Source organism: Benincasa hispida, chromosome 3, assembly GCF_009727055.1.
Source record: "Benincasa hispida cultivar B227 chromosome 3, ASM972705v1, whole genome shotgun sequence".
In the NCBI taxonomy this organism is placed as follows: domain Eukaryota; kingdom Viridiplantae; phylum Streptophyta; class Magnoliopsida; order Cucurbitales; family Cucurbitaceae; genus Benincasa; species Benincasa hispida.
The window spans coordinates 25689309-25715575 of NC_052351.1; the positions used below are offsets into that span (position 1 = coordinate 25689309).

The 26267-nt window shown below is 35.8% G+C and overlaps 3 protein-coding genes across 3 annotated transcripts; 1 reads left to right on the forward strand and 2 right to left on the reverse strand.

Moving 5' to 3' along the window:
- Window positions 1-9485: 9485 nt before the first annotated feature.
- On the forward strand, window positions 9486-9962 carry LOC120073510 (cytochrome P450 71AU50-like). Its single transcript, XM_039026350.1, has one exon. The coding sequence runs from the start codon at window positions 9486-9488 to the stop codon at window positions 9960-9962; it is 477 nt and encodes a 158-aa protein (XP_038882278.1).
- A 3521-nt stretch (window positions 9963-13483) lies between these two features.
- LOC120072891 (pentatricopeptide repeat-containing protein At4g19191, mitochondrial) lies at window positions 13484-15780 on the reverse strand. Its single transcript, XM_039025422.1, has one exon. The coding sequence runs from the start codon at window positions 15697-15699 to the stop codon at window positions 13762-13764; it is 1938 nt and encodes a 645-aa protein (XP_038881350.1). The 5' UTR covers window positions 15700-15780; the 3' UTR covers window positions 13484-13761.
- A 1023-nt stretch (window positions 15781-16803) lies between these two features.
- On the reverse strand, window positions 16804-24357 carry LOC120072955 (probable inactive receptor kinase At5g10020). The gene is made up of 3 exons (XM_039025497.1): window positions 22745-24357; window positions 20664-22262; window positions 16804-17646 (listed from the first exon to the last, which is right to left on the reverse strand). Exons 1-3 carry the CDS (start codon window positions 23685-23687, stop codon window positions 17069-17071), a joined length of 3120 nt encoding a protein of 1039 aa, XP_038881425.1. The 5' UTR covers window positions 23688-24357; the 3' UTR covers window positions 16804-17068.
- Between the last annotated feature and the right edge of the window lie 1910 nt (window positions 24358-26267).

A 26267-nucleotide genomic window follows, 5' to 3' on the forward strand; every position in this document is an offset into this window, starting at 1 on the left:
GTCTCCACATGGACGATTCAGGATCAAATCGTTTATATTAATTACAAAGTAGGCTGCATCCAATAGTATTACTAGAATAAGGTATCCAACCTTATTCATATACTATAGATTGATTTTGCTATTTACTCGAACTTGGTTCATTTTATGTCTATACATAAAGTCTAAGTCTTCATATAATAGCCATGGATCTTAGTTTATTGGATTTAGCCTTTACAAGTGCAATTTACACATTCAATTACATATTTATTGAATAAACCTCAAAAACGTCTTTCTTGCAAATAGAATATGTTTAATATTACAAACTTCAAGTTTTAGGACATACAACCCAACAAACTCTCACTTGGACTAAAACTCCAGTGGATTTACATATATGCAAATATATACAATTTTGAGTAATGAAAGAATAAATACAATAAATTAGGGCTTCAGATACCCAGTATTTCTCCACTTGCCCTAGATTTATCTATCTCGTAGTCCTAATCCCACTAGGTGACCTTCGAACACTTTAGTCGGGAGAGCCTTTGTAAATGGATCAACTAAGTCATCTTTTGAGGCTATTTGTGTGACGATCACGTCTCTTCGGTGTACGATCTCCCTGATGAGATGGTACTTGCGCTCAATGTATTTTTTGTATTTATAGCTTCTTGGTTCTTTGGATTTGGCAACTGTTCCACTGTTATCACAATGGAGAAGGATCGGCAGGTGCATATTTGGAATCACTTTCAAATTGGTCAAGAACTTTCTAAGCCATACTGCTTGGTTGCCTCGCACGCAGCTACATACTCTGCTTCCATGGTAGAGTCAGCAATTCAAATTTTTTTGATACTTCTACATATTATAGCTCCTCCATTCAGAGAATACTGATCCCGAAGTTGATTTCCTCAAATCCATATCAGTCTGAAAATCAGAATCAGTGTATCCTGTAAGGATCAGGTTTTTAGTACCATACACGAGCATATAGTCTCTCGTTCTCTGAAGATACTTGAGGATGTTCCTAATAACAGTGCAATGATCACATCCAGGATTGGACTGATATCTGCTATCTATTCCAACTACATAGCATATGTCAGGACGTGTATACAACATGGCATACATCAAATTTCCAACTGCTGATGCATAAGGAATTCATTTCATAACCTCAACGTCTTGAGGTGTCGTAGGACATTGTTCTTTGAACAAATGAATTCCATTCCTGAAAGGTAACATTCCTTTCTTGAAATTTTGCATTTTATATCTTGACAACATTTTGTCTACATAAGATGACTGAGATAATGCTAGTGTTTTTTTTTATGATTCCAAATATTTGGATCCCAAGAACATACTGTGCAACTCCTAAATCCTTCATTTAGAATTGCGATGTCAGCCATCTCTTAACGTCAACTAAGAATTTTACTTCATTTCTAATGAGTAGAATATCAACAACATATAAAACTAGAAAAGCTACAGTTTTGTTGACAATCTTCTTGTAAACACAAGGTTTGTCAACATTTTGTTCAAAGTCATAAGATTTGATCGCAATGTCAAATCTCATATTTCAGGATTGAGACGCTTGTTTCAAACCATAAATGGATCTTTTAAGCTTGAAAACCTTTTGCTCTTGACTCTATTCTATAAACTCCTCTAGTTGAGACATAAAGAATAAGAAGAAAGTTGGAAAGGGAAAAGCTAACCCACCAGTTGCTGCCCAGAAGGGCAAGAAGGCCATGGCTTCAAACGGAATATGTTTCTATTGCAACCATGAGGAACAATGAAAGAGAAATTGTCCCAAATACTTGGCAGAAAAGAAGAAGGTCAAGCAAGGTAAATATGATTTACTTGTTTTGGAAACTTATTCAGTGGAAAATGATGATTCAGCCTGGATAATAGATTACAGCGCTACTATCCATGTTTGTTCTTCATTTTAAGTAATTAGTTCCTGACGACAAATGGAGGCCGGGGAGATAACAATGCGTGTTGGAACTGGACACGTCTCTTAGCTGTGGTAGTGGGAGCACTCTGACTTACTTTACAAAATAGATATATTTTATCAGAAAATATTTTTTTTTTTTTGTTCCTAACTTAAAGAGGAACTTAATTTTTGTAAAACGTTTAATAAAACAAAATGATTCTGTACATTTTTCTGTGATTAAAGTGTTTATTTACAAAAATGGATCTTTGTTCTACTAAGTTGAAAGATAATCTTTGTGTGCTAAGACCGTTAGCAACTAAAGCAGTCCTGAACACTGAAATGTTTAAAACTGTTATAACTTAGAATAAAAGACTTAAAATTTTTCCTAAGGAAAATGTTCATCTTTGGCACCTAAGATGAGGACACATAAATCTCAATAGAGGATTGAAAGACTGGTCAAAAATGGAATTCTAAGCGAGTTAGAAGAAACTTTTTTTACCTGTGTGTGAATCTGCCTTGAAGGCAAAATGATTAAAAGATATTTTTACTAGAAAATGTCACAAGGCCAAAGAACCCTTAGAACTTGTACATTCAAACCTTTGTGGTTCGATGAATGTTAAGGCAAGAAGATGGTTTGATTATTTCATCATTTTTACTAATGATTATTTTAGATATGGGTATGTTTGTTTAATGCAACATAAGTCTAAAGTCCCAGAAAAGTGCAAGGAGTACAAGGTTGAAGTTGAAAACGCATTAAATAAAACCATTAAAACATTTTGATCTAATCGAGGTGGAGAGTAATTGGATCTAAAATTCCAAGACTGTTTGATAGAACATGGAATTGTATCCCAACTCTCGGCACCTGGTATACCTCAACAGAATGGTGTATCAGAAAGGAGAAATCGAACCCTGTTAAATATGGTTCGGTCTATGATGGTTATGCTTCCCTACCTACTCGTTTTGCGGTTGCAGTACAGACTGCAACTTATATTTTGAACTGTGTTCCATCCAAAAGTGTTACTGAAACACCTTTGGAATTATGGAATGGTCGTAAAGGTAGTTTACGCCATTTTAAGATCTGAGGTTGCCCAGCACATGTGCTTAAGACAAATCCTAAGAAATTGGAACATCGTTCAAAATTGTGCCTATTTGTAGGTTACCCTAAAGGAACGAGAGGTGGTTACTTCTACGATCCTAAGGATAATAAGGTGTTTATGTCGACAAGTGCTACCTTTTTATAAGAGTACCACATAAGGGAGCATAAACCTCGTTGTAATATTGTGTTAAGTGAACTTTCCAATGAAACTATTGAACCTTCAATAAGAGTTTGAAGAACCCAATACCTCAACAAGAGTTCTTGAAGTTGGCTTATTTAGTAAGTCGCATCCACCTCAAGTGTTGAGGGAACCCATCTGTAGTGGGAGGGTTGCGAACCCATCTATTTGTTATATGGGTTTAACAGAAACCCTAGCTATTGCAGTTGACGGAGATGTTGAGGATCTATCGTCTTACAAAAAGGCAATGAAGGATGTTGATAAAGATGAGTGGATCAAAGCTATAGATCTCGAAATGGAGTCTATGTACTTCAATTTGTTTGGGATCTTGTAGAGTAACCTGATAGGATAAAACCTATAGGTTGCAAGTGAATCTACAAGAGAAAACGGGGTGCTAATGGGAAGGTGCAAACCTTCAAGGCTAGACTTGTGGCAAAAGGTTATACCCAATATGAGGGAGTCGACTATAAGGAGCCTTTCTCACCTGTTGCCATGTTAAAGTCTATCCAAATCCTCATGTCCACTACCTCATATTATGACTATGAGATTTGGTAAATGTACGTCAAGACTTCTTTTTTGAATGGAAATCTTGAGGAGACTATTTATATGGAGCAATTTAAAGGATTCATAACCCAAGGTCAAGAGCAAAGGTTTACAAACTTAATCGTTTCATTCATAGATTGAAGCAAGCTTCTCAATCTTGGAATATAATATTTGATACTACAATCGTATCTTATGGATTTGATCAAAATGTTGATGAACCTTCTGTTTACAAGAAAATCATCAACAATTTAGTAGCTTTTTTAGTGTTGTATATAGATGATATCCTATCCATTAGGAATGATATAGGTCTACTAACTGAAATTAAGAATTGGTTAGGGATCAAATTTCAAATGAAAGATTTGGGAAAGGCGCGGTTTGTTCGTGGCATTCAGATCTTTAGAGATCGAAAGAACAAAACGCTAGCCCTGTCTCAGGCATCGTACATTAACAAAATGCTTGTCAAGTTTTCGATGCAGAACTCCAAGAGAAGTTTACTCTCTTTCACGCATGAAGTTATATTGTCTAAGAAAAAATGTCCTAAGACACCTCAAGAGGTTGAGAAAATGAGACAGATCCCCTATGTATTGGCTGTTAGTAGCCATGTATGTGATGTTATGTACTAGACCTGACATCTGCTATGCAGTGGAGATAGTCAGTAGATATCAACCTAATCCGAAATTTGATCATTGGACCGCCATTAAGAACATCCATAAGTATGTATGAAGAACAAGAGACTATATGCTCGTGTATGGTTCTAAAGATCAGGATACATGGACTTCGATTTTCAAACTGATAAGGATGGTCTTCTAGGAAATCCACATCAGGATCAGTGTTTACTCTTAATGGAGGGATAGTAATCTAGAGGAATACCAAGCAGGGGTTCATTGCTGACTCCACTATAGAGGCTGAGTACGTAATGGCTTGTTAAGCTGATAAGGAAGCTATGTGGCTCAGAAAATTCCTAATTGATTTGGAAGTGGCTCCAGAAATGTCTAAGCATATCACCTTTTATTGTGATAATAGTGGTGCTTGGCTCATTCCCAAGAGCTTAGGAGTCACAAGCGCAAAAAGCACATAGAGTGAAAGTATCAACTCATCCGAGAGATTAAGCATCGAGGGACGTGATTGTCATGCAGATAGCTTTGGATCACAACGTTGCTGATCCATTAACAAAGGCCTCACAGCTAAGGTGTTTGAAGGTCACCTGTAGAGTATAGGTCTATGGGATAGGCCACATCTAATCTACAGCAAGTGGGAGATTTGTACTGGGTGCATATTATGCCCTAATTTATTGTTTTGTGTACTTTTATTAGTATGACTTTTATATCGTACACTTCACTAGCTTTAAAACAAGTGGAAGATTGCTTTTGTCGATGTCAGACCCATTCATCTCCACCACGTTGAAGTGGGCCATCATGTTGAGAGCATGTTCTCAAACAAATGCCCCTTCGTGCATATGGGCATTGAAGATGTGTTTGAGAGCGTCATGTCTGAGCTGTGCGGACGGTTGTCCGAACATTCCCCTCAAAGACTCCATGATCTCACGAGCTGTGAGCATGTGTTCATGCTTCTTGGTCAAGACTTCGGAAAGGCTCGCCAAGATGTACGCTTGGACCTTCTCATTTGCCTGTGTCCAACGCTCATATGCTTCTCGAATATTTCAAGCAGCATTAAGAGCTAGAATGGGAGGACAGTCCTCCATAAGGTTAAAACGAAGATCATCGATGATAAGTATTGTGTTGATCATGTTTTTCCATGAGGTGAAATTTTCGCCCATTAATTTATCAACGGCGAGTAAATTTAGGGTTGCGGAAGTCATATTTAAAGAAGTTTACTAAAACCATACAAATTATTTATAATTAGACTATTTGCAATAAACCATCAAGACAACCAATCAATTTTAGCAAAATAGTCTATTGTAACCTAAATGACATCTATTTAGCAATGATGTTTCAGTGAGGCAGAATCAAAGTCACCATAGGATGATCAAGTGCCCCTTCACTAAAATGAGACATTCTCAACCAAGAGACAGAACAACACCTTGTTACTGTAACTATCCATCACAATTGTTTGGTCCAGAATTTGTTAAACTCGTTTAACAGTTCTTGTAAGTGCAACCCCTCATTTTAGGTCCTAGAGTTCCAGCCCAATGAGCCAACCATAGGAAAAAACCAATTGGGACATGAAACTAAAGCAACCCTATCCATTTCTGGAGGTTGAATAAAGCATCATGCAAAAATGTTATCCTTTAAGGGGCACCCATGGTGCCACGAGGCCATGCATGAAACTTTACTTCAAACTAATGAGAGGCCGAGGGATGTGTTGTAACACGTCCCGTTCCCACTTACTATAAACACTCTCTCCATTCACCTTGATATTGATCCATACAAATGCCATCCGTATGGGGACACCCATGGTGCCTCGAAGCCAAGTATAGATCTCATAGTGTGAACTTTAAGGAGAAACGTGAAGAGCATGAAATGAAATATCATATACCCATTTTTCTTGCACTGAGCGTTTTACCTAGAGTTAATTAACTTAGGAAAATCCGACTACTGATTTTATTTAAGTGATTGTTTAATTTGCCCAAAAACAACACTTACATTTGTTACAATATTTAATCTTTTAATTAAGATTAATGTAATCCTATTAAACTAATTAAAAGATTAAACTTAAATTTCTAATCTCATTAGAAAAGTAATTTTAGGTTTATGTGCCTCATGTTTTAAAACAATTTTAAAAGATGATTATAACCAAAGGTTTGCATGCAACTTTTAATTATTGAGTTTAATTTCTAATTTTATTTTGTTATAACAGTTATAAATAAATGAAATAAATTAAAACCATACGTTGCATGCTTTGACATACTTTAGTAAATTATAACATTTATAAATTACATAAGGTAGTGTCATGCTTCAGGCAATTTCATTTCATTACTAATATATATAACATTTATGTAATAAAGTAATGAAATATACAATAGCATACAACCATACATACATTGAACCATATATTATAACAATTATAATATAAATGATGCATGAATATGCTATTAATGCATGTTATATGATGCATGAGCATGCTATATTAAATAAATCATGCATATACTTGTATTATAACACTTATAATATAGATGATGCATGAAATTAAATGCATAACCTATGGTGGGATTTTATATTGTATGACATACTTTATTGGCATATAAATATAAATAAAATTCATACATCACATATATAAAATCAAAAAATTAACGGACCAGGATTGGACACTTAAAAGGAAATTTAAATCTAACTATTACAAATAAATATTCATCCAATTCGAAACAAGGGAACCGGACCTTGAACCATCCAAACCAGACTACAAACAGCTTGAACCAACCATAAACCAGTCCAGAAGAACCCAACCAATTCAAACTAGAGAAACCACGAACCAAACCAAACCAGCAAACCACGAACCACGTGCGAACCGAAACTGGGCCATGCATCCTCTCCGTCTCGGAGCGTCGGGACATCCTGCCATAGCGTCACGACACTATGGAGATGACCTTCGTCTGTTGCATCGCAACGTTGTGATGCTAGGGCACAGCGTCACGACGCTACTGTACAGTCGCCCACTGTACAGTTTCGAACTTCTTTGAAATGCCTTCGATTTTGGCCTCGTTTTCACCATATTGTCACTGAGAACATCACGAGCGACTAAAAGACTAGATTACAGACTCAGTTGGTTGTTTATGCCCAAAACATGGGCCTTTACAACACAAGATTGTAAAACAAAAGCGATAAATCTAAATGCCCAATCCCGTAAACATCATTAATGCAAACCATTCAACAAAAAAACTCATCACATGAATTTACAGAATGCAGCAACCCACCATTGACTATAAAATTAATTCATAAAAAATGGGAATTTGGGATCAAAACCTTGTGGCTCTGATACCAATTGAAGGATCCTAGTTGAGGAGATCCTTGAGCAGAAGTGGATGGTCCCAAATCCCATTTTTACAAAAATCATAATTTTACAGAAATAGAAAACAATTATGCATTTAACAACAAATAATTACAGCATGCTAACAACGAAATTGCATAAAATTAAATTGGGTTAGAAAACCATTACCTTTTGAAGAACGTTTCTTCAATTGGAAACTTCGATCCCCAACTGGACACTACCACGAACGCAACCTCGATATTCTCAAGTGAGAACCCATGAGGAGTGGGCTCTGATTATTTTAGTGAGGGATAGGAAGATTGAGAGGAAAGGAAAAAGATTTTGGAATTTCACATAACTATTCTCTGTGTTAATTCTCACTTTTTCTTTTGCAGGAAGAAAAAGAAGCAATAATCAAGAACCAACCTCCCACTTATATGATGCGGAGAGAATAAGGGGAAAGAAGTTATTTCCCTCCCTTTAATTTAATTTTCAAATAAAATAAAATAATTTAATTTAATTTTAATATATATATAATATATAATAACTAATTTATTATACATATATACATAACTAATATGATATATGTATAACATATAACCTATAGTTTTTATAATTGCACCAATAGTTTCAATTCTTTCTCACAAATGGCTTTTAATATAAATCACATTTATATTAAATTCAACTATATGAATCCAATTCATATAATTAATATTTGAATCATATTCAAATATTTATTTCCTCTCATAAATATAATGTATCAAATACATTATAGTAATCATATATAATTAAATTAACTTAATTATATCATATATAATTAAATCCCCTAATTAATTTGAACAATTCAAATTAATCCAAACTGATTCTCATTTATTCGCGTTGAGCTACCGAGGAGACCTCATAAATCTAGCGTGAAGCTCCAACAATACGTAAATTATTAATTGAACTCTTTAATTAAATTATTCATCATCCGTTAACTGACGGGCACTCCACTAAAGACCGACAGCTGCACTCTTTGCATTATAGATATACTTATGGTCCATTGGATATAACCAATCAACAATATGATGACCCTTCACAAATTGCTCGTAACTATAACTAGGCTAAAATTACCATTTTTCTTTTTTAGTTACATCTAACTCTTTAAATACCACTGATCCCTCTAATGAACAATAAATCATAGTCCAACTATGACCAAACTCCTCTCGGGCCAGGAGAGGGTGAGACGTCACATTGTTCAAGTCTCGGAATCAACTCTTAAGGGAGTAATTTATCTACTTGCTCCGACATTGGGGAATGAGTGAATTCCTTCTTGTATAACTGTGTTCCCAACTCTCTAATCAGACGAATCCCAAAAATAGTAGGCTTGTTGAGTTGGCGATCTAGCCACTCTCACCTATACAAATCAAATGACCGCCCTCATGGGTAGGAGTTCACAACTCACTCAGGATTCAAGTCATGTTATCTATGGTCATCCTGGTGAAATGTAAGTCTCTATTATAAACGGCGTTTGAACACAGGACATTCTAGACCACCAGCTTAAATCACCAATTTGTTTAAAAGTTTAAGTCGATGGGCAAAGAAAAAATTAATATTATATCATCTAACAAATGATGATATTACCTCATTGAGGATTAGAGAGAATTATGGCTTATTGTGGTCATGAGACAATAGCATGCTTTTCTGATTATTTTTCAGAAAAACTATGATATTTATCTCTAAATACTGCCACTAAAAAGTATGTATAAAGTCAATTACTCCTAAACTTTATTAGCTTGCTTGCTTAAGCATAAAAAGTTTCAGTTCTTGGTTCTAATTTAGCTCGTCCCCAATTTTAGGATATGCTAGTGGTAGCAATGGACACTTCAACCACCACTATCAGATGGGCAATATCTGAGCTCATCAAGCATTCACATGTGATGAAGAAAATGCAAGATGAATTAGAAAAAGTGGTAGGTTTGGATAGGAAAGTGGAAAAATCCGACTTGGATCACTTAGAATATTTGGACATGGTCGTTAAGGAAATTCTCAGGCTACATCCACCAGCTCCATTATTAGTTCCACATGAGTCTCTTGAAGATTGCATTGTTGATGGCTTCTATATTCCTAAGAAATCACGTATAATAGTGAACAGATGGACAATTGGAAGAGACCCAAACTTTTGGATTGACCCAGAAAAGTTCTTTCCCAAAAGTTTTATTGGTAGTCAAGTGGATGTGAAAGGGAGAGATTTTCAATTGTATCTATCACACCCCGCCCCAGACTACCTTCTGAGCCTGAGAAAGGACGTGACTATAGCAGTTATCAACCTTTTTGTTGACACTACTGCCTAATAACTCTTGCAGAAATAACTCTGATACCAATGAACAAATTCAACAACCAACTGATTAAGTAGGCCTATTTTATTACAACAATGTAACGTTTATACAATTCCAAGACTTAACAACAAAGTTTACAACAACAACTGTAAAACCCTCCGGAAGTGTAACTGTGGCATGTGACAGACCTTGACCTTAGAAGTACCCTGGAACTCCTCACCTTTCGCTACCTGAGGGGGAAAAGAAAAATATTTGGAAAGCATAAGCTATAAAGCCCAGTGAGTGGTGCCTTTAGATAAACAAATAACTTTGACTACAAAAATATACTTTTGGGAAATCAATACATAGTCAACAAGAACATTACCACAAGTTCAATATTATTTTCCAGCCAAACCGCTAGACAATCCCCAGCTCGACCGCTGGTTAAAGTAATCAACCCCAGCTTGACCGCTGGTTATCACATAATAAAAACATCCTCAGCTTTACCATTGGTTATCCTTGGCATGATCCTACATTTTCCCCAGTACTTTCATACGTATACTAAGACAACAACAATTCCTGTGGAAACTTTCCCTGTACCCTATTATTCCGCCAATGTGCACATCGACTATTTTCTAGCTATGCTTAGGTAACTTGACTATATTCCCCGTCGGTCGTCACCGACTATCATTTCCCGCTGACCGAAGCCGACTATATTTTCCCGCCAAGTACCTTTTTAAGCATGCTAACTATATATCCCGGGTACAATTCTAGTTTCCAACACAAACATACAAGCAATATCTTAACAAGCATAGTAACAAGATAAACTTATATCCCCGATCATGCCAATTTAACATTATCCCCTATATATATTTACCTATATATAGAATTTACATCAACAATACAACAACACAATAACCACTCACCTTGGTTGATTGGGAACTTTCCTTTCCGAAGTTCCTTAGGTTTCCTTGGTTCCCTTTTGAACCCTAAATTCCAAATTCAATTATCAGCTTAGATTACTCATAGTTACAGAACTTATTTTAAGATATTTCCTTCTGCAAATATGTTCTAAAATGTCTCAGGAAGCTTATCCTAAAATCTGAGCTCATAACTTCTCGTGGTTCGGCCAGAATCATCAAAACATCAAGACTGGCCCATCTTACCCGACAGCTCGACCCTTCTGTCTTTTCCTCATTCTCCAGCCTGATTCTTTGGAGCTTCTTCTCCAGCAGCCCCACCATGAAAACTAGACTCTTTTAGCTTTCAGATGGCTTTGGAATTACATCAAACGCACGAGTATTCTGGGAGAACTTCTCGTTCCAAGTTGATGCTACTTCCTGTCTTTTTTGCCCAACATCATCTCCCTTCTTGGAACTTCTTGACCAACGCATGGTCTTGCTACCAGTGCATGCATTCTTCTATCAACGCATAATCTTCTCCCAATTAATCCTCACACACTCTTTTTTATGTCTTTTTAAGAGAATTTGAGTTCTCATCTAAGTCCTTGGCCTTATTTATAGGCGTCCAAGATTGCTCCACGACCGACACCTCCTACTTGGTCACATGTCCAAGTGTCTTTTCCTCACACCATCAACGCATTCTTACATCAGCGCAAGCCAAAGTGTCTTCTTCTCCTTTCACCAACGCATAGCCTTCAACTTTTACATGTCTTCTTATGCATCCACCTAATTTTCTTAAGGTTTAAGATTTCCTCCTAACTAGCCACATGTCTGGATGACATCCTCCATATGAGCTCATCCTTCATATGCGTCCACAAACCCTTGGATGTTCAACACATAGTCTATAATCAATGCATAGTGTAATCATCAACGCATAGTGGGTCATCAACGCATAGTATGAAATCAACGCATAGCAACCCTTGGTTCCCCTTGGTTTTCAATACAGCACCATTGCAACCCAACTTACTTAGTCATCGCAAGCCTTAACCCTGTCTCTTATACACATCTAGATGTGTATAAGAGACAGACGCATGGGTGCTTGGCATGGGCGCTTGGCATCAACGCATGCCACCCTCCAGCGCCTACCTTGCCCCACGTCCTCACATCTCCTTGCGTTCGCATGCCCTTTGCACCGTCAACCCTTGTGCCATCCCAACCTTCCAACGCATCGCAATGCCTAGTCCAACACTTAGCCAATTTTCTCCTTGGCTTCCAACACATGACAACTCTTGGCAATGCCTCTTGCCAATATTTTGGCCAATCATGCATCCAACCTTACAAACGCATGGTTGCCTTTTCAACTTATGCATTAATGTCTCCCAACTTTTAATGCATGGGTCCTTTTCGACCTTACACTTAGCTAAATTTCATCAATTAAAATTAATTCAAAACTACTCAAGGAAAATCTATCCAACACTTAGAAATTTCCTTCACTTCAACATAGGATTTAACTTTCACTTAGTTAATTTCCTTAACCACCTGCTTACGTAGGGAAAATGGAAATCCGGGTTTCACAGATTCCCTTTAAATCTGGTCGAAGAGGTTGTCTTGGAATGTAAATGGGTTTAACAGTAATTCGTCTAGTGATAACACAACTTGTGCATTGCTTTGATTGGGAGCTTCCAAATGGTATGTTGAGCTGGATATGACAGAAGAATTTGGATTAACTTGTCAAAGAGTTCAAGATCTAATGGGCCTTCACAACTAAACAAGTTGGACGGTTTGCACATAACTTGTTCAAATAAATAAAGTGTTTAAGATGCTATTAGCTTGGGCGTGCTTAGTCAAAAATATGTATGGTTCGAAAGATTCAGAATTCCTAGCATAATAAGGGAAGTTAATTAGTTAATTAGTTTGGAAGATTTAGAATTCCTAGCATAATAAGAGAAGTTAATTAGTTAATTTATCCTTATATGGTAGGTACCGCTTTTGTTGGATCTCAATCAACGAGGCAAATGAAAAATCCTTACGATTATTTCTGTTCATCATCACCACAACTAACTCAGAGTTTAATGTTGTTAGCTTCAATAGTGTAGACTATAAAGTTTGGTCGGTAAGTTGTAAGCATCCAAAGTTTCTCCTTGTCTGGACAAGCATCACCTTTCAATTTAGTAGCTATACAGAGATAGTAAAATTTTATATTTGGTGAACACAATGAAGAAACAATCAATTTCACTCACCGTCTCAAGCGATGATTTTTATTTTCATCTTCACATAGCGATATCTTTCTATTTTTTTCATCACTTGGTCACACGGTGCTTCTTTGGCGTCATTAATCCATGCTAACACCTTTCCAGAAACTTGCAGCAATGTTTATCATCAAGTGGGTGATAATTAATTTCTAGCTCATTTTTGAAGTGATGGTCATTTTGGTCGCTAATGATATTATCTGCCATAGTGCCTTGTGCTCGGTCAGATTCAGAGATCGAGAACATATTTCTATGGCATTTGACGGGCTCATATGAGTCAGAATTTATCAACGAAAGGCCACAAGGGGCTTGAACCAAGAAATTGGGGATGCGAGACAGGTAAAACGTTTCCGAAGCAGAAGGCTTTCCTGCAATATATTTGAGAAAATACTAAAGAATACATGGATGGGGAAAAAATGGACGTGAAAACAACACCACCTCCAAAAACTTGAGATTCTATTCTAACCATATGCAAAGAAGAATCTTAATATTAACAATGCAATTGAAGTTTATGAAACATTCTGTAATTGTAATTTATCCTATTTTTATAAGTTGACAGGATCTTGTGGTATATAAAAATGCTGGAAAGTAAAAACAAATTTGTTAAAGATCACACTTAAAAGAAATAGTTCCCTTGTCATGGTTGAAGATTATTGGGAAACGCAGCTTCATTCCATATCAAGCTTAACAATGCTCTGGGCATGTGACCAGTTCTTTTTGTTTCATCTGCATTGCTAAATTCCCCAACACTGCATAAATATGCAAACTGTCATGATGGCTTCTGTCCTCAACAAAAAACACGTGAGACTTTCCATTCACTTGAACAACGCTTTTCCCAGGAGATTTCCGCATTTTGTTTGATCTCATCGTTTTTCTCATAGCTGCAACTTCATCCCATCTTCCAACTGATGCATATATATTAGCCATCTCGACAAACGAAACTGCAACCAACGGCTGTAATTCAAAGAGATGATGAGACACATACTCGCCGATTTGCATGTTGTTGTGAATCTTACAAGCACTAAGCAAAGCACCCCATATGCCCTCATCGGGTTTCATAGGCATATCATGAATAACCTCCAACGCTTCAATTAGCTTCCCTCTCCGTCCAAGAAGATCGATCATGCAAGAATAATGATCCAAACCAGGATTTATACCATATCTTTCAGTCATCATCATAAAATATTCCTTTCCTTTCTCGAGGAAGCCTCCATGAGAGCAAGCTTGAAGAACAGCTAGAAACGTGATATTGTTTGGCTCTATTCCCGACTCTGACATCAGATAAAAGAGATCTAAAGCTTCTCTAAATTCCCCATTCAGAGCACAAGCTGCAATCATGGCTGTCCAAGAGACAACAGTTCTATTAGGCAAACTGTAGAATACCTTTCGAGCATCGTTCAAACTCCCACATTTTGCATACATGTCTATCAATGCATTACAAACTACTACATCTTTTTTCAATCCATATACAGATGCATAGTTGTCAATCCAATGTCCAAGCTCAAGTGCCCCTGTTTTACCGCAACCTGATATCAGAGAAAGAACTGTAACTATGTCAGGCTTTTCTCCAGTTTCTTCCATAGCATTAAATAATACCATGGCATCATCAATTCGCCCCACCTCACTATACCCACTAATCATGGCCGTCCATGAAACACAAGTTCTAATAGACATACCATCAAACAAAATTGTAGCAGAGCTAATATCTCCACACCTTGAATACATTGATATAAGGGCATTAATTAAAGAAATATCTGAATCGCATCCTAATTGGAAACCATGAGCATGAATAAGGGAACCATAAATTAGTGCTTCAGGTTGCTGGCAACAAGAAAGCAAGCTAATAATCGTACTTGCATCAGGCGTAAACCCATCACTGAGCAATCCCTTGTAAGTATTTACAGCATCTACATATTTCCCAAAGTTTGCATAGCATGCAATCAATGAATTCCACGAGACAGAAGATCTTACATTCTTTTGAATCCCATAGAACACCATCTTTGCGAGCTGCAGTTCGCCGCATTTGGAATAGCCAGCAATCCAAGTGTTAGAGACTGACGTGTCAGCATCTAATCCTGTTTCAATCGCAATGGCATGAACAGCTTTCAAAAATCTTAAACTTTTGGCAGATAAAACTGCTCGAGTTAATCCAATGACAGTAGCCGCATCTGGCCGAATCCCCACTAATCTCATACCCATAAACAGACTAAAAACTCTATCAAGGGAGCCAATATGAGAAAAACCAATAATCATAGCGTTCCATGATGCAATATCCCTAACAGGCATTTTATCAAACAAATTATATGCGTCCTCAACTTTACCACACTTGACATACATATCAACCATGGCCGTCTGAACAAAGATATCAGAGTGAAATGGGGATTTGACGACATGGGTATGGATGATTTGGGAGTTAGTGAGATGGGAAAGCTTGGCGGAAGCTTTTGCTAAGAAGGGAAACGTAAAATTGTTTGGTTGTAGACCATTTAGCTTCATTTGACGGAAAAGAACAAGGGCTTTGTACGCATTGCCTTGATTTACAGCGTCTCTTATGCTGGAGTTCCACCAAATGACAGTTGATAGCTTTGAAAAACGGTTTAGACGTGGAGGCAACGAAGACATCTCCACTTCTCATGGTGTTTGGTGGGCGTCGAACGGCGCGACGGCTGTGGAGGTGTAAAGTAGAATTGAAATATGACGTATTCATAGGTTGCATTCTGTTTTTTATTTTTACTTTTTAAAAATTAAGTCTATTAACATTGTTTCCAAATTCTCTGTTCTTTATCAATGATTTCAAAAATTAAGTTAAATTTTTTAATTTTTAAAAATTTGTTTTTTATTTTAAAATTTGGTTAAAAATTCAATTAGAAAGATTTTTTAAAAAATTATAAAAAACTGTGAGAAAATAAGCTTCATTTCAAACAATAAAAACCAAATGGGCCTTATTGTTTTGACTTACTGTTCCATTTTATAGTCTTCGAAAATTAAACTGAGAACATATAAATAGACTCATGAGTTTTTTTTTTTTTGTTACACTTTTTTTTTTTTTTTGGAAAAAGTAAATTAAAACATTATTTACAAAGCCAATACGGTCATATCCTCAAACAAATCATCAAACCAGACAGGAAAATTATCCTACCAAAAACAAGAATGAAATTCTTTTTGTTACTTTTTTTATTCTTTAAATTTAGAATTTGATTTCATTTTATTCCTAAAGTTTAAAATGTTATAACTTTAATTTTGAAGATTTAATTGTTTCAATTTAGTCTTTAGATTTCAATATGAATTATTTTTAAATATAGAAAAATAAATCAAAATATATACAAATATAACAAATTTTTATTGTCTATCACAAGATAGACAGTGATCTATCACAAATAAATAATGATATTTTGTTATTATTTATTAATATTTTCAATAGTTATCATTTAAAATAATTTTACTTTCAGTATTTATATTTTAATTATAATTTTTCACTGAACACTCATTCTTAATTGTAGACATTAATATCTATTAATTAATTTATAATAATTATAAAGTGAAATTTTAATGGTGAAAAGACTAATTATAATTCTATTAATTTAAATTATTATTTCAGTCTCTTAATATCAATAAACTGAACAAATAAAAATGGTGGATCCATTGCCAAGATCCTTTTATAGCTCCCTCAGGAAAAGGATATGTTTGTTTGATAAGATTAAATAAAAAGTTAAAAACAAGAAGTCAGACATTGAAAGTGAGCAACATTTTTTTTTTTCAATTAACATCAAACTGAAACTCTTGTAGGGGGGGAAAAATCAATGGATGGGGTTGTCCATTTACAAGAAAATTTCACGGAGAAAAAAAATGGTGACAATTAGCCCAAAATCAGTAGGCTGAAACCAATACGAAGCAAAAAATAAGGAAGCAAAAACAATTGGGTCGAGGAACGCAGAAAAAAACTAATTCCAAGACGCATGTACACAAGGGGAAGGGAGGATGGGGATGGAAATCAAACAGATATAGCACATAAATCATCGAAGACTTGTCTGATGTTAGGCCTCTCATTTACAGGACGAATGCACTTGAGCGATACAGCTAACAGTTCGTCCATAGCTTTCGAAGGCTCTTCTCCCACGATGATATCTCGGTCTATACAGTCCATTCTTCGTCCTTCTTGATCGCATAGACGCACCCAATCTGTGAGATCAACAGCCCCAGACTGGCCCGATATTATGTCGCCTGCACTTTTTTTGGTTAAAAGCTCCATTAAAATCACCCCAAATGAATAAATGTCAGCCTTGAATGTTGGACCAGATTTCGCTGCACAAGCCAGTTCTGGAGCACAATAGCCAAGTGCTCCTAGATTCAATATCTGCTCTGCAATGCCTGCTGGTGTCATCAAGCGGTGAAGTCCGTAGTCAGTGAGCCGGGCATCGGAATCATGGCCTGCCAAGATAATATTCGTTGGCTTTAAGTTTCCATGGGGGAGGCCCCTATCGTGAAGGTATAACAGACAGCGAGCAACTTCTACTGCAATTTTTAGTCTCTGACTGAACGATAACCGAGAATACCTTCGAGGTGTAGTTTCTGCCACAAAAAGAAATAATACAATGAATCACTAGAACACAGAATGACGAGAGAAACAGATTGCACGTGAAAGTACTTCTGCAAGAAGTATACACTATACAAGCATGTGAAGGATGCTGGTATTCTAGTGTTTATGCAAAACCAATTTTTAGAATACTTAGGATTCTGGCCTGGTGAGTTCTCCTTAAAGCAAATGATTGCGAACTTGGCAGGAATTAATGATGCCAACAGACTGGACATTCTTAATTGACATTCCAAAGAGATATTTGGATGTGGTAGTTATAACAAGATAATAAGTATAACAAGAACATAGAGACTTCATCACTGCAAAACAGGCCATCTTCAATAGTTTGCCACCACTCATTCAAAGATAAAGCTAAAAGTCCTACATATGCCATTCAAGCTTTTTCCTACGAGGCTTGGGAGAACAGAAATGGAAATGCTTTTAAAAATAAGTCTAGAAGTGTTAGTAGTTGTTGGATTTCACACGGTTTCCTACTTCTACTTGGTGGTTTCCTTTCAACCAACGGTTTTTCCTTTTTTACTCGTCTTCCTCTTTTTTTCTTTTTTTCTTTTTTTCTTTTATAAGAAACACACATGTATATTCCATCAAAAAACAATGGAACAACCTAAGGGCAAGGGGTTGAGAAGACCCCTCCCTAGGAAAGCTAATACAGAAGAGCCTTCCAATTGTAAGAGATCATCAAAAGATTACAAGTACAAAATAAATTGGTATAATTAGTGCACCATTAAGAGGCTGTATGTTGAACTAAGGCCCAAAAAGAATCAAAAGAAGTATACTTACCTTTAAAAATACGATTATTTCTTTCATTCCATAAACACCACAAAAGTTTACTGCCTTCGCATAAACAAGATATTAAATTACGACTATATCTTCACTTACTCATCTTCCTCTTTCGCATAAAAAATGTTACATATTAAAATACTAGTTCGAAAGTTTACTGCCAACTAAAGTCTATAAATTTATAAGCATATCAATTTACTCGATGTCAATTATTGAAGTAAATTATAATGAATTTGATGTGGAATGAAACTAACAGGTGCTATTTTAACTTTCCATGTATAAAATACTAAGATTAACAACAAATAACAGAATCTAGAATAAATAAATAAATAAATTTAAAAAAATAAAAAATAAAAATTTTAAAAAGATGAACAAAACCATGTCAAATACACAAAAAAATTTAAAAGTTTAAAATTTAAATGCAATGGCATCTTATTGGCATGAACTACGTGATGTACTTTTTGAGGATGAGACAAGCAGCTACATGAGGGCTGAAACTACGGCACTGATCATCAGACCTAATTGACAATCAAGTGTTCCCATGAATAAAATGGACAAATAAATTGTTGGATAAATTATAAATTTGATCCCTATTGTTTAAAGAAAGTTGGAATTTAGTACCTATAGTTTATGATTAGAATTTAGTCCGATTTTTTGATAAAACATTCATAGGGACTATTTATGAGGATTATATCAAACCATATGGGCTATTTATGAGTTTTTATCAAACTACATAGACTAAATTCTAAATTTCTCCAAACCATTGGGACCAAATTTATAACTTAACCTAAATTTTTCCACAAATCCAAAAAAAAAGTTGCTAGAAGATCCTAAAACCACAACAAGAGCATAAGACTTGCATCTTTTCGAACTTCCCTGAATTTTTTAGAAATGTCGTGTATCAAAAGTTTTGGTAGGTTCAGAGATAGTAGAAAGTTCTGAGATCCACTTTCCTGCTTCTCTCAAACTTACATTACGTTTAAATTTTTCATTTCTTTTTCATCATTTTGTATAAACAATACACAGGATTTACATGTTTGGAAGCCGCTTAATGTACAGCTTTATGAGCAGGCTTCTTTTTATGGATGTTTTAAAGGCTACAGATTCTATAGCAGACTTGCCTGTAACTCTATACTTAATGCAAGTACTGGTTTCTATAGTATGGACAGACAACGAGATTTGGGAGTTTTTAGATTCCAACGTCGGTGGGAAGGCTGCTATGAACAGAATTAGGTAAAGAAAAAGGCATACCACTTGTTGCACTTCACAACTTATCTTGCTATTTCTATAATGATAATCCAGACATACATCTTGGACTTCAAAGCCTATCAAATCATCAATATGTTTTCTTTTTAATATAAAACGCCCAACTTTCATTGTGAATAAATGAAAGAATACAAAATGATAGTAAAGGCATAAAAAACAAGTTCATCCTAAAGAAAGAGACTCCACTCAAGCAAAATAAACCCAGGAAATATGCTAGTCAAGTTATGCCAGACAAATAAAGGCTGATCGTGTATTGTAAAACCATGAATTGAAATAGAATATGCAAAATTAAAATCAACAGTGCAAAAACCTTTGGATGAAACAAAAGTTTGGATAAGAATAATTATGTCAAAGAAATTAGTGCCACAAAAGCAGAACTATACCATCCTTCATGGAAATCTTACCTATTGATAATAATAGAGGCTCTCAAAAGTGTTTCGGAAAAGGTCCCATTCCAGGCTTCGATGAATACTTTTTTTTTTTTAATGAGAAAACAAGAGGTTCACCTTCAGTTTATCAAGAAAAAACTATTTGCCAAAGATTTCTATTTCATTTGCCAACCCTTTATTTCTATGCACAATGCAAGAGCATGTCGTCGGGTTATGCTGTGAAAAAAGGGTAATTTCATCATTTTTCTCTATGATGTTTTCCAATGTGTCAACTGCACAAAACGGGTGGAAGCAACAAAACTTACTAAAAAAGCAATATAATAGATGTCCATTTAGACCCACAAAATTCAGCAGCTTAATTTGAAAGAGACTATTCTTGGCATGTTCATTCAAAAACTAACAAACCAATGTAATCACAAATTTCTTGTCAAAGAGATTACTCCAATGGTTAAAAATCCAGAAAATAGTAGGGTATGTGCAGGTCCATGCTGTTAGCGACAGTAGAATATAAGCAAAGAAATATCTGAACAAGAAAAGGAAGTTTCCAACACTCTTACCGTAAAGATGTAGAGCTAAGCTATCTCCAAAAATATAGTCAGCTAAAAGAAGTCGCTCTTGTTCTCTTGGACCCCAATAATATGCTCGTAACGGAACAATGCTCTTATGCCTCATTGATCCAATTCTTTTAACTTCTTTGGCAAATTCCTTCTTATGTTTGACCAGTCCCACACGTAACCACTTAACAGCCAGCATATGTCCACTATCCAGAGTAGCTTTATATAGTGTTCCATGGCTGCTTCTACCAAGAACTTCAGCTGGAGCTCTGGATAATTCCTCAGCAGTGAATAGCAGTGAATTGTCCAGAAAAAACAATTCTCCAGCTAACCGATCTGGTGAATACACATCTAGTGTCACAGGTTGTTCACGCCCTTCAACAAACTGGTGTGAGGAAGATAATGGAGAACCTGGGGAGGAATTTTTCCCAGAAGTAACAGGATCGTCTAGCAAATTAGGAATAATCATCGATGAACTTGCTGCAGCACCTCCAGGTAAAACATGTTCAGAAATCTCAGAAGAGAATTCTGCCTGCCCAGATAATGTCCTTGAAGTGGAGGTTAGTAAATGGTCATTTGAAAAACTTGAAGAGGTTGGTGGAGGCTGATTGTTTGGTTGGAATTTGAAAATGGAAGGCCTGAAACGTTCTACCTTAATGTTCCTTTCAGTACCTTGGCCACTAAATATACTTCTTCCATGGAACTCTTTAAGTTGTGCTCTATGATAAGCCAGTAAAAGAAAAACAATCATCACAACTGCTCCAACTGAGGCAAGAATAATAGCTATTTGGATATTAGCTTTTGAAGTACGACGTCTTCCCTGCTCAGGGAAATTATTTGGAATTGAGTTATCTGAAGCTATATCTTTTGGTAATCTAAGCTTATCATTTCCGGGACGAAATGATGAGACGGGGAAGTTCCTTAAATTCTCTGGAACCTCGCCTGAGAGATCATTGTAGGACACATTAAAAACATGTAGGTTGGGAAGCATATCAGGAATTTCACCAGTAAATTTGTTGTTCGATAAATCTAGGTACTCCAAGTTACTCAATCTGTTCAATTGATCTGGAAGTGGTCCTGATAATTCATTCTTTGCAAGATTTAGCAATTTGAGCCTCGCCAATTTATCTATTTCAGATGGCAACCCACCAGTCAAGGAGTTATTGGATAGATCGAGATATTCCAATGGCAGATCTGATGGTTTAACTAACAACTCACTAACGCTTGAGCCTTGAAGGGGAATGGGACCAGTTAACCGGTTTCCAGACAGATTGAGGCTGATCATGGTAACAGATGTAAAGAAACTAGCAGGGATAGTACCGCTAAAACCATTCAAACTGAAGTCAACTGCAGACATGCTAGGATAGTTTCCCAATGTAAATGGCAAGGGGCCTTCTAAGAAATTATTTCTGACATTAAGCACCTTTAATCCCTGAAAGAAGGAAGTTATGTTTGGAAAGCTTCCTGAGAATTTATTTGAACTTAAGTCAAGAACTTCAAAATTGGCTTCCCAAGATTGCAAAACTGATATGTCTCCAGATAAAGCATTTGATGAGAGGTCCAAAAATTTCAAAGTAGAAGAGTCAATGCGAAGAATTGAACCTGTAAGGCAAATAATGAATTATGTTCGGTAAAGTATAACGTAAACAGAGTCGTGGTTCATAATAAATCACAAGTAGTAGATAAATGATCTTAAAGTTCATAATAAAAATGGTGATAAGTCTTCATATAGTACAGAAAAATAAAGTAAAATGGGCCTTTCCTGAAACCAGTCGATCTGAATAGATTAGAATCTATCAATACAACGTCTTCATAAATGAGATTTAGTGATTTCAAATATAGACTGGCAAATAATGGTCTTACAAATTTAATCAACCAAAAGAAATTATTAACTTTTCAACCATTAATTGCATTTCCAAACCTCATAAAAGAAGAAGAAGAAGAAGAAGAAAGAAAGAAAGAAAAACCATTATGTGCATGCCTTGGGCAAATCCCGGGAGATCTAAGTTCGGAGAACATAAATTTGAAACTTAAATGCACTTTCTCTCATAAATAGTGAGATAATAAGTCGAGTGCTTCTTTACCTGTAAAAGCATTACCACTAAGATCCAATTCCTCCAATTGCAAAGACCTGTTTAACAGTTCCCCAGGCACCAAGCCAGATAAAAGATTGTTACCAAGCCTCAAAATACGCAAATTAGGCAAGGACCCAAATGAAGGCAATTCCCCTATAATCTGGTTATGACCCATATCCAAAACTACCAAGTTTCGAAATAACATGAGAGAGTCAACGTCAAAGAATCCACCATTCAATCTATTGTAACTTAAGTTGAAACTTTTCAATGTATTAGCCAGACTAGAAACGTTATCAGAGCCAATAGAAACTCCGCCGTAGAACTCATTGTGGCTTAAATCTACATATTCCACATTCCGCAGCTGGGAAACCAACAGACCAATGTTCCCATAAAGTCGATTAGAGTGCAAATCCAACACCTTGAGCTGATTAAGATTCAATCTACCAACTGGAAACCCACCATTGAAGTCATTTACTGAGAAATTAAGATAGTTCAGATTGTAAAGATCATTGATCCGCTCCGGGATCGGCCCATAAAATCTATTCGACGACAGATCCAAATGCTGCAGACTAGACAATGTCCCAAGAGTCGGAACAAGCCGTCCAGTAAAATCATTTCCAGAAAGACTCAAATTCTTAAGGCTCTTAAGCCCAATCAGAGTCTGAAACTTCAACTCCCCGCCCAAGCCTAGCCGGTCCAGCACAATTGCAGACACATTGCCATTCTCATCACAATAGACGCCAGTCCAGGACGAAGGGCAACCATCAGAATTCGAAACCAAGGCCAAATCCCACTTCCTTTTGACCGAGTTGTGCGGATCGGTCTGAATCCCCTTCTTGAATTCAAGCAGACAGTTTAGTTCAGAATCAGAGGCTGAAGAAACCAATACGATAAGCAGATAAATGAAGCTAACAGAGAGAGCTGGGTGATATAAATAAGCAACGAGATTCATTGGTGACAATGTGGGGGAGAAAATAAAACCAAAACCCTAATAATTCATCGACGGAGTGTGCCCACGCTAGAAGAGAGGAGTACTCGAAACCCTAGAACCAGACTGAATGTCAAGAAAAGCAAATAAGAGAGAGAGAGAGAGAGAGAGAGTATATGTACATCAGAAACCAGACAAAGAACAGGAGAAAGAGAAAGCGTTAAAAATGGCGGTTTTGGTCAGGTTGAGAGTGTGAAAGCCAAGTAAACCACAGTCAAATAAAAAGACAATGCTCCAAAACTACTCTCCGGCTCCGAAGCCATCTCCATTCCTCTCTCTCTCTCTCCTCTCTCCCATACTCTCCTTCCTCGCCCCACATCCTCTCTCTCTCTTCCACAATAACGACGAATTGACGCCGTCAGCTTCAAGAAAGAGTAAAGCTAAGACGATTTTAGGTCAAGAAATGTACAGAGAAATACAGAGACGGCTTCTTCTTCTTCTTCTTCTTCTTCTTCTTCTTCTTCTTGTTTGTTGTTAGGGGTGATGAATTGAGAAGATGAAGGCCGGTGAAGAAGAAGGAATCAGCTGGCGTTGAGCTGCTCTATGAGTATTCTCTTTTCTTTGTCCATCTATCCTTCCTTCAGTTACGCAAATAATAATGGAGGTTTTGATCGTAATGGGGGTGGATAACAGCTAAGCAATTTTTTCAACGTTATATATTTTATATTCTTAATTCTCTTTTTCTTCTTATCTAAAATAGTATTTTTCTTTTTTCTTTTTTTATTTGTTTTCTTCTCTTTTTTTTCCTGTTTGGGAAAATACTTTTCTGCCTTTTAAATTTTGGGTTTTTATTCCTTTCCTACTTTTGTTTTATTTTTCAAAATTTGATGTTTTTACCCTTGAATTTTATTTTCATTTGGTCTGTAAATTTTGATATATATAGTTTTAGGTTTCACCTTTCATTAAATATATTTTTTTATTTCTTTTGTTAATCTCAATTAATTAAAATTAGATTATACACAGCTTTGTCCAATGCTCCCTTATTTTTAATATGGTAAAACTAGATTAAAATTTTCGATTTTAAAAAATATATATCATATGACACATTTTTATTGGTTATGGTTTGGATTGCACCCTACACCCAAATTTTTTTCATTAATTAATTTAAAAATAGTTCGATTAATTAATTTTCACTAATTTTTCATTACTTAGAAATTTTAACAAAAATTCAATAGTAAAAGTGTAAAATATTGAAACTTAAAGACCAAGTGAGTACAAAATTCAAAATTCAATGGTATCTTTCAAAAATCTAACTCAAAATTCAAGGATAAAAATGTAATATTTGATATTTATAGACCAAAGGTAACTTAGATTCAAAATTTAGGGACCAAAATAGTTTTTTTTTTNTTTTTTTTTTTTTTTTTTTTTTTTTTTTTTTTTTTTTTTTAGTTTCTTCCCATTAACAACCAACAAACTCCTTTGGCTTCTGTATTCTTGTTTCTACTTTTTAATGTGAAGTTGGAAATTTACCAAAATAAGTGTGTTGTAAATTTATGTTGAATCTTTTCTTATGCTACCAAGATGTCTTTTTGAGGCTACAACTACAACTTCAGACAAAAATTATGCTCAATAATTGAGTTATGCAATGCTGCCAAAGATGTATTGATAGTTAGTATCTGTCTATTTTCTTTAATTATTACAAATACAGATGTAAAAATTTCAATGTTATATTTATGAATAAGTTCTTTTTTCATGTCAATTGAAATATAGCTCAACTGATTTAGATTTATATTATCGACCAAGAAATCTAATGTTTAAATCATCCAACTTTATTGATGAGAAGTTTTATTCCATTGTCGCTTTGGCATCCTCTCTGAGTGTGTTTAGGTCATGGAGTTGGGAAGTCAGGATTGGGAAGTAAGAGTATTGAACTTCACTCTTTATTTGGCTCAAGGAGTAGATGGGTCTCATTACTAAAAAACATCGATTTTATATCTTATCAACTCCTTACACTGCGTAGGACTTCACAACTCCCCGGACTTCATAACTCTTTACTCTTCACTATTTCACCTCTCACTCCAAACACCCCCTAAATGATTCTTTTGTTTCGAAAAAGATTTTCTCAAGTTGTATTCTCTCCTTCATTCATGAGGAGAGGTCATTTTAGTTGGTGTGTGGTTGCCTCATATCCAGTTTTAAGAAAATCCTCTAACTTCATATTTTAGGGAAAAAAATGAAAATCTTTGCTACCTATGAAAGAAATTTGGATGTTGTTAGTCAAAACGAACATAGTTCAATTGGCATCCGAGTGTGCTAGTAACCACGAGATCTGTGGTTTGAATCATTCCCTCAATTCTTGTACTAAAATAAAGTTTATGGAGTGTTTGGCTCACCAACATAAGATGAGTTGAGTTGGTATAATATATCAATTCAATGTTTAGCTCACCAACTTTAAATATTGGTGAATTTGAGTTGGTATATTTTACCAACTCACCCCCACTCACCCCAGTTCACCTAACTCTCCCTTTTTCCAATGTTCTCAATGGCTCCACCCATCGGTCACTATCGGTGACTATCGCTATCACATCCCGGGAACTAACTCTG

Bases quoted from the DNA above. Each gene is read 5' to 3' on its own strand.
- LOC120072891 (XM_039025422.1), bottom strand. From the start codon at position 15,699: ATGTCTTCGTTGCCTCCACGTCTAAACCGTTTTTCAAAGCTATCAACT.
- LOC120073510 (XM_039026350.1), top strand. From the start codon at position 9,486: ATGGACACTTCAACCACCACTATCAGATGGGCAATATCTGAGCTCATC.
- LOC120072955 (XM_039025497.1), bottom strand. From the start codon at position 23,687: ATGAATCTCGTTGCTTATTTATATCACCCAGCTCTCTCTGTTAGCTTC. The intron at 22,263-22,744 runs GTAAAGAAGCAC...TTTGCCTTACAG, and splicing joins TAGTGGTAATGCTTTTACAG to GTTCAATTCTTCGCATTGAC. The intron at 17,647-20,663 runs GTAAGAGTGTTG...TTTTTGTGGCAG, and splicing joins CTTAGCTCTACATCTTTACG to AAACTACACCTCGAAGGTAT.